The sequence below is a fragment of the Hoplias malabaricus genome, chromosome Y (genome assembly GCF_029633855.1).
Source record: "Hoplias malabaricus isolate fHopMal1 chromosome Y, fHopMal1.hap1, whole genome shotgun sequence".
NCBI classification, from domain to species: domain Eukaryota; kingdom Metazoa; phylum Chordata; class Actinopteri; order Characiformes; family Erythrinidae; genus Hoplias; species Hoplias malabaricus.
Genome location: NC_089820.1, coordinates 70,453,857 through 70,464,669, shown reverse-complemented (window position 1 = coordinate 70,464,669; position 10,813 = coordinate 70,453,857). Strand labels below are relative to the sequence as shown.

General features: G+C 39.7%; 1 protein-coding gene across 1 annotated transcript in view; it reads right to left on the bottom strand.

The window, feature by feature from the left end:
- The window catches only part of LOC136678165 (bromodomain and WD repeat-containing protein 3-like), a 61,151-nt gene extending 55,750 nt beyond the window's left edge, over positions 1–5,401 (bottom strand). The window contains exons 1-3 of the mRNA XM_066656089.1: positions 5,295–5,401; positions 5,038–5,103; positions 4,898–4,956 (exon numbers count right to left, since the gene is read on the bottom strand). Of these exons, the coding sequence (XP_066512186.1) occupies positions 4,898–4,956; positions 5,038–5,074 (96 nt within the window). The 5' untranslated portion in view covers positions 5,075–5,103; positions 5,295–5,401. The remainder of the gene's footprint in view (positions 1–4,897; positions 4,957–5,037; positions 5,104–5,294) is intronic.
- Between the last annotated feature and the right edge of the window lie 5,412 nt (positions 5,402–10,813).

The window sequence follows — 10,813 nt, the reverse complement described above, 5'->3', positions numbered from 1 at the left end:
TCACACACCCCTACACCTTAATCACACACACACCCACACCTACACCCTTAATCACACACACACACACCCTACACCTTAATCACACACACACACACACCCCTACACCTTATCACACACACCCACCCTACACCTTAATCACACACACACAGCACCCTACACCTTAATCACACACACACACCTACACCTTAATCACACACACCACCCTACACCTTAATCTCACACACACCCTACACCTTAATCACACACACACCCCTACACCTTAATCACACACACACCCCTACACCTTAATCACACACACACCCACACCCCTACACCTAATCACACACACACACACCCCTACACCTTAATCACACACACACACCACACTCCCTACACCTTAATCACACACACACACCCCTACACCTTAATCACACACACACACACCCCTACACCTAATCACACACACACACACCACACACCCCTACACCTTAATCACACACACACACCTACACCTTAATCACACACACACACACCCTACACCTTAATCACACACACACCACACCTACACCTTAATCACACACACACACCCTACACCTTAATCACACACACACACCCCTACACCTTAATCACACACACACACACACCCCTACACCTTAATCACACACACACACACACACACACACCTACACCTTAATCACACACACACAACCCCTACACCTTAATCACACACACACCCCTACACCTTAATCACACACACACCCCTACACCTTAATCACACACACACACACCTACACCTTAATCACACTTACACACACCCCCACACTTATCACACACACCTACACCTTAATCACACATACACCTTAATCTCACACACACCTACACCTTAATCACACACACACACACCCTACACCTTAATCACACACACACCCCTACACCTTAATCACACACACACACACCCTACACCTTAATCACACACACACACCTACACCTTAATCACACACACACACCTACACCTTAATCACACACACACCCCTACAGCCTTAATCACACACACACCCCTACACCTTAATCACACACACACCCCTACACCTTAATCACACACACACCCACACCCCTACACCTTAATCACACACACACACACCCTACACCTTAATCACACAACACACACCCCCTACACCTTAATCACACACATACCTACACCTTAATCACACACACACACCTACACCTTAATCACACACACACACACACACCCTACACCTTAATCACACACACACACACACACACACCCCTACACCTTAATCACACACACACACACAACCTACTCCTTAATACACACACACACACCCCTACACCTTAATCACACACACACACACCCCTACACCTTAATCACACACACACCCACACCTACACCTTATCACACACACACACACCCCTACACCTTAATCACAACACACACACACACCCCTACACCTTAATCACACACACACACACACACACACCCTACACCTTAATCACACACACACACCACCACCCTACACCTTAATCACACACACACACACCCCTACACCTTAATCACACACACACACACACCTACCTATCACACATATACACTACACACCCCCACACCTTAATCACACATACACCTTAATCACACACACCTACACCTTAATCACACATACACCTTAATCTCACACACACCTACACCTTAATCACACACACACACACCTACACCTTAATCACACACACACACACCTACACCTTAATCACACACACACACACCTACACCTTAATCACACACACACACACCTACACCTTAATCACACACACCTACACCTTAATCACACACACACACACACCCCTACACCTTAATCACACACACACACACACACCTACACCTTAATCACACACACACACACAGCACACCTTAATCACACACACACACCTTAATCACACACACACACACCCCTACACCTTAATCACACACACACACACCTACACCTTAATCACACAAAAACACACACCTACACCTTAATCACACATATACACACACCCCTACGAACTTAATCACACATACACCTTAATCTCACACACACCTACACCTTATCACACATATACACACCCCTACACCTTAATCACACATACACCTTAATCTCACACACACACCTTAATCACACACACACACACCCCTACACCTTAATCACACACACACACACACACCTACACCTTAATCACACACACACACACACCTACACCTTAATCACACACACACCTTAATCACACATATACACACCCCTACACCTTAATCACACATATATACACACACACCTACACCTTAATTACACACACACACCTACATCTTAATCACACACACACACACCCCTACACCTTAATCACACACACACACCTTAATCACACACACACACCCCTACACCTTAATCACACACACCTACACCTTAATCACACACACACACACACCTACACCTTAATCACACATATACACACCCCTACACCTTAATGACACATATATACACACACACCTACACCTTAATTACACACACACACCTACACCTTAATCACACACACACACACACCCCTACACCTTAATCACACACACACACCCCTACACCTTAATCACACACACACACCCCTACACCTTAATCACACACACCTACACCTTAATCAACACACACCTACACATTAATCACACACACACACACACCTACACCTTAATCACACACACACCTTAATCACACATATACACACCCCTACACCTTAATCACACATATATACACACACACCTACACCTTAATTACACACACACACCTACACCTTAATCACACACACACACACCCCTACACCTTAATCACACACACACACCTTAATCACACACACACACCCCTACACCTTAATCACACACACCTACACCTTAATCACACACACCTACACCTTAATCACACACACCTACACCTTAATCACACATACCTACACCTTAATCACACACACACACCCCTACACCTTAATCACACACACCTTAATCAGCACACACCTACACCTTAATCACACATACCTACACCTTAATCACACACACACACCCCTACACCTTAATCACACACACCTTAATCACACACACACCCCTACACCTTAATCACACACACACCTTAATCACACACACACACCTACACCTTAATCACACACACCTACACCTTAATCACACACACCTACACCTTAATCACACACACACCTTAATCACACATATACACACCCCTACACCTTAATCACACATATATACACACACACCTACACCTTAATTACACACACACACCTACACCTTAATCACACACACACACACCCCTACACCTTAATCAACACACACCTTAATCACACACACACACCCCTACACCTTAATCACACACACACCTTAATCACACATATACACACCCCTACACCTTAATCACACATATATACACACACACCTACACCTTAATTACACACACACACCTACACCTTAATCACACACACACACACCCCTACACCTTAATCACACACACACACACCTACACCTTAATCACACACACCTACACCTTAATCACACACACACACTACACCTTAATCACACACACCTTAATCACACATATACACACACCTACACCTTAATCACACACACACACACACCTACACCTTAATCACACACACCCCTACACCTTAATCACACACACACCTTAATCACACACACACACCCCTACACCTTAATCACACACACCTACACCTTAATCACACACACCTACACCTTAATCACACACACCTACACCTTAATCACACATACCTACACCTTAATCACACACACACACCTACACCTTAATCACACATATACACACACCCCTACAGCTTAATCACACATACACCTTAATCTCACACACACCTACACTTAATCACACATATACACACCCCTACACCTTAATCACACATATACACACCCCTACACCTTAATCACACACACACACACCCCTACACCTTAATCACACACACACACACCCCTACACCTTAATCACACACACACACACACCCCTACACCTTAATCACACATATATACACACAGACCTACACCTTAATTACACACACACACACCTACACCTTAATCACACATATACACACACCCCCTACAGCTTAATCACACATACACCTTAATCTCACACACACCTACACTTTAATCACACATATACACACCCCTACACCTTAATCACACACACACACACCCCTACACCTTAATCACACATATATACACACACACCTACACCTTAATTACACACACACACACCTACACCTTAATCACACACACACACCTTAATCACACACACACACACCTACACCTTAATCACACATATATACACACACACACCTACACCTTAATCACACACACACACACCTTAATCACACACACACACACCTACACCTTAATCACACACACACACCTACACCTTAATCACACACACACACACACACCTACACCTTAATCACACACACACACACCTACACCTTAATCACACACACACACCTACACCTTAATCACACACACACACACACACACACACACACACACACCTACACCTTAATCACACATACACACACACACCTACACCTTAATCACACATACACACCTACACCTTAATCACTGTCTCTCTCTCTCACACACACACACACACACACCTACACCTTAATCTCTTACACACACCCCTACACCTTAATCACACACCTATCTAAATCACACACACACACACACATTAATAACACACCTGCCTACACATTAATCACACACACTCACTCGAAAAAAAAAAACCACACACACACACCTTAATCACACACAGTCCAGCACCAAACACACAATAAACAATTTAATGAAACCTACACAGACACAACCCACCTGTGCCGCGGTCCGGCAGGGTCCGGTGCTCAGGAACCGAGAGATGAGAAAATACAGCTCTACACAAGCAACACAAACACGGGATTTAAACCGGGTTTATTAAACACCGTCGATTTATCTCTGAAACAACCTGAACTCACCCGACTCCAGCGGAGAAACCGCCCTACTCCTGTCCATATTCTCGGCTGCGGCTCGGGAAATTATTCCTGTAAAACCGAGTTTATTTCAGAGAGATTTCGGCAGAAAAGTGAAATTCTGTTCAGTTTGGTCTCGGCCTTGGAGCAGGCCTCAGCTACACACAACACAGGAAACAGGGGGTGGGGAAATAAAAGTCCCCAAACAAAGACAATACACAATAAATACCGTGGTGTAAAAATCTACATCCTTAACAATTCACCTTCGCTCTCAGGAACAGAACCGCCGCGTCGGCCTCCATCTCTCCGATTTAAATCCGAATTCAGCTCCGAATCTCACAAGGTCGAACAGCGAGCAAGTCGATGACGTCACAGGCCCGTCAATGTGCGGGACTCCGGGTCTGACCAGTTTTATACCCCCAACACCCACAAATACACAGTCTTTCTCACACACTTCCAGCTCTTTTCAAGCATAATGTATTTCCTTCAGAAAATGCAAATCCATTTATAGTGCTTGAGAAGCAATATATTGTTATTCCTAATCTTATATTTTATTATAGTTCTTGAAAAGCACTATGTTGTCATTACTCTTCTGATTATATTTTAATATTATTATTATTATTCCTCATCTTCTTATATATTATTATTATTATTATATTACTTGAAAAACAGTTTTTATTCATCTTATATATTATTATTAATTTGGCTTGTCAAAGCCAAAGTTACTGTTCTTCGAAATCTTATTATTATTCTGTTTTTTCTTTTCTTCTTCTTATGTTCTGCGCTCAAAATGTAAAATGCTGCTGCTCCTATATTATTCAACCTAGAACCACAAAACTATACCAACTTGAGTTGCTTGCGATCCAACTTATGTATTTCAAATACGATCCCATGGTGTTACGTTTATAGAACAATCTATCTAATACTACCTTTAAAATACCACAAGCTTAAAAAGCCAATATATTTTGACTGCCACCTTAATAAAAATAATCCACATTAAAAATGCCCATTTTATTTAGACTTTCACCTAAAAAAAATGACCATTTCATATAATCCTTAAAACCTTAAAATGATCATTATTCTGACTGAAATTTAAAAATAAATCAACATTTTAAAAAATCCACCTTGGAAAAATGGTCATTTAAATGTTTTAATGTGACTGGCAAAATATAATGGTAAACTTTTTAAGGTGGTATTTATTTTAATGTGACTGTTTTATTCAGTCTAATAAAAACTATTGTTTAAAAAAATTATAATTTAAACGCAGTCATTTAAGAGATGTTCATGTTTCCTCTCAGGTGGACAGCAAACGTTTGGCCATTCAGCACAAATTACTTGGGGAAATGCACTATAGAGGTATTATTGTGATTGTTGGTGATGTAGCATGTATAAAGTTCACATGGAACTGGTGGCACTGAGCATGCATTAACAGTGCCAGTGGGGCTAGATACAGCCTTAGTCACCAGTGAGGCCAGTGTGGATTATGGTTGTTCATGTTAAAGGGTAAGGTAGGACTGTAAAGCGGATTGGAGTGGGGGTGCGTCTGGGAGCCATACTTCAATGTTGAGCCTTCTGGAGTTGTCGTGGGCTTAATTCAACAAAACACTGATGAGGGGATATGCTTACCTGATGACCCCTGTGAAAAGCTAGTGATAAAGTGGGTGGTTTGGGTACTCATGGGCTGGGCTCAATGACTAACCGTAATTGTTAAGGATAGCTTGTTGCTGATCAGATCTTAAATGGCCACAACAAACTTAGTGTTGAGATGTAGGATTCAAACAGCAGAAATTTTGTGGCTGCAGATAGGAAGAGAGTGTGGTGGGCCCTATGTGAAACTATTGGATTGGCATAGGATATTTTACATCTTTTCCTGTGTATAATTATAATGATTAATTATTCAGCCCTAATCCTCAGGATTGAACAGCCGTGTCCAAGATCTTCAGGCCATCGAGCGCTCTCTCCAGGCCACGGTGTTCAGGAACAGATCAGAACTGACTCTTCACAAACACATGGTCTTCTCCGTTATTACAGGTTTATTATAAAAACCAATCACAAAAACACAGCTCAAATACAACATTCAAAGAAGAAAAAAGCAAAACCAACAAAAACGTTTATTTTCTCAGTAAAGAAATTATTCCAAAGCTCACTGAGCCCTTTATATAGACAACACAAAAAAACTGCTTTATTTGCCACATTCATCAAAACACTGCCTTTACAGCTGAGCAAATTACTGCATATTCTAATTACAGAAAATGTTACTGCAGTGTTTCAGAAAAATTAAATGGATGTATCAGGGAAATAAACCCAGTGACACTGAAGTGAGTGAAGCTCCAGCTTCAGCCTGAAACAGAACTGATAAGGTTAATAGTCGATTAAGGGTAGCACAGATCATTAACAGCTGATCATCAGAAACACTGCATGATTATGGCAAGATTTCTGTTACGTCACATTAACAATCCGCTCATACATCCATTAAAGTTCAGCTCATGCTTAGACATAGACACGGTAACTTCCGGAACATAGTGAACCAGCAGATAATGTTAAACACACTTTAGGAATCAGACAAACCTTCTTTCTGACTGACAATTTTTGTTAAACACATGAAATTTTATTCAACTTAACTGAACATCAAATGTATTGTTTTATGTCCAATCAGAGCAGGATATATATATATATATATTTCTCTGATATGTTAAAAAAAAAGTCACTTAAAAAAAAGTCACACCTAAGAACATATCAGAGAAATTGTGACTGAAAACAGTATCAGAAGAAAAAAAATATCTGCAAAGTAAAGCTCATTTTGAACTGTGTACAATTAAAAAACATAATACAAGTCCAGGGGCGGCACGGTGTATGACTTACGTTGTGCGCTGCCCATCGCTTTTCATCGGAGAAAAAGAAAAAAAAAGAAGAAAAAACCGAACAAAAACAATAGGGCTCCAGCACTTGCAGTGCTTGGACCCCTAATAAAACATTAAAAACTAGTCGCGGCTCTTATTCTATAGCCCCGAGCTCACAGATCATTTGCGTCTTCCGAAGCCAATCAGCAGCCAGGAACGCTCTCCGACTCACCTCCAGTATCTGATTGGATCAAATAGTCAAGCGACAAAATTTTAAACCGAAACATATCAACGAGTGGTGAAGCTGGCTGTCAATCACAGATCCCACGGCCGCTATTGGCGAAAACGTTTCCATTTGCCGTTTGAAACTCCCGAGCGACAAAGTTGTTTATTTGCAATTGCTCCTACAGTTCAGTTCAAAGCGCCCTCCAGCAATTGACACTTTTCCACATTTTTACAGCTACTGGAAAAAAAAAAACATCTTCTGACCAGTTATTGAACATATATTTACCCTCACCAGCCTTAAATATACTTTTCTTTTGCATATTGCAGTTACGTCATCTGACGGTATGTTAGTGACCATGTAAATCACACTAAATTTATCTGTACCTTATTTACAAACAACATTTGATCTTAAAACAATACATTTTACATATATGCACACAATGTCTTAGGTATCATATTGGTAACCGTTTCATGTAATAAATTTCTGAGACCATGCAGAACTTGAAAAATCATGTGAACTCTCGTTGAAAGTGATGGGTGATTTTTCTTCACCTTACTGCTACAGATACAGCAGCATTTGACAGCAGTATATATATATATATATATATATATATATATATATATATATGAAATATTAACTGTTAAACATATATATATATATATGTTTAACAGTTAATATTTCCTATTTTTTCCACATCAAAAATAATTCAACTGAGGTTCCAGATAAAATAATCAGTTTACCTAGACAAATCAGTGTGTTTATTAGGGCACACCACATTGTGTTATTTTAAAAGATAGTGAGCTGAAATATTTGTATGCCCGGTTATGGATAAAATATTGTTTTCTGTATTTAAAATAACACAATGACACCAATGTTTAAAACGTCTTGTCTTATTTAAAGCAATACTATGTATAGTTTTACCTAAAAATAACAGCTTCAAAATTGTTATGATACACTGATGTGTAGTAAGGAGAGCTGCTTATTGAAAATGTAATAAGTGTAAAGAAGAGTGATGAAAGTAAGAAGAGTGATGAAAGTAAGAAAGGAGAGCATATTTTAAGGAAAGAATGTATCTATACATACAATCTTTAAACAGTGACATGACTCTTTTGTGGAAACTGAACCAAAGCCAGGTTTTCATGCTTATAAGTTGGGAAACATTGTCAGATTTAGGTCAGGTCAGACAGATTCCTGTGTCACAAGGCTACACACAGAACTGCAGAGCTTTGGACACCAACACATTTAACACAAATCTGAATCAGCTAATTTGGGCTGTGTTTCCCAACAGATTCCTAAGTAAGTTTGTGTCTACTTACTCAAAAATGAACAACTCACCCAACCCAATATTATATAATAATATATATAATAATATTGAGTTGGAGCCCCTAAAGTCTTATTGTGGAAAAATATTATTTACAGATTTAATTTGTTCCCTCAATTTTATAATCCATACCCTCAATTTAAAAATTATTTTCAGACAGACATGACATAGGCTTGACACAAGCATTTGATCTCCTGTTCATTCCTTATTTACACGTTACAACTATGTGTTTATAAACTAAAACAATGATAGTTCAGGTGACATGATATGTCATTCTCAAACAAATTATTCAATAAAATCCAATTTATCTGCTATTGTCATTACTTATCAATTACCACATGAAAATAAAATAAAACCTAACGGGGCTTCTCAACTGAGGAAAATGACAATATCATGCAATACTTTTTATCGTCCACAAGAGGGTCCTAAGATTGAATTTGACACCTCATTCAATATTTGACACTTCGGGGTTTTGTGACCTTGCAAGTCCATTATTGCTTTTCAGAACCTACTATTGCCCAATATGTCATGTCCATAACACAATGCATGCAATGTATGTTTGTAATTAATTAATATTCACATTATACTACTCCAATTGAAAGTGGATAGTTCCAGCTTTCATATTTTTTTATGTTTTTATTCATTTTATAAAACATTCATTCTTGGAAAAAAATGACAATAGCAGATTAATTGGATTTCATTGAATAGTTTGTTTGAGAATGAGATTTTGGCTGTGTCTATGTGCCGCACAACAGGAGCCCACTGTCCCACCTCCAGCTGAATGTGCTGCTCCAAACTCACTCAGCTAAAACAAATGGAGTTTTGTCTGATTAAAAATATTCACTCCCTCCTCTAACTATTAATGTTTAGCATGGTCGTAATGTGTAAATAAAGAGGAAACAGGAGAGATCAAATGCATAGCCTCTATCATGTCTGTCTGAAAAGGATGTATATATTGTTACGCTGTGCTGTATATGTGTGTGTGTGTGTTCTCTCTCTTTCTCTCACTATCTCTGAAAATGTATAGGTTCTGCAATCTGTTCCAGTCCATGTTTGTTCACCCGTCTAGAGTTCATTCCATGTTCCAGTTCGTGTGTTTGTTCATCGTCCTGAGTCCGGTCCACTATCCAGTCCATGTGTTGTCTGTCACCATTTCCGTCTACGTCATCCCGGCGGGAATCATAAATACGTCTCTGTGTACACTGTTAGAGAGCTTTGTTCTGTGCTGTGATTTGTATTGTGTATTTTGAATTCTGTTTGCCTGGTTTTGACTTTGATCCATTTCTATTTCGACTACGAGTTTGTTTTTGCCCTTTTTGATTAACTGATGCTAGAGCTATCTTTTGTAAATTATTGTAACACTGTGTATATATTCCACCAGAGTAGGGTTGGCTG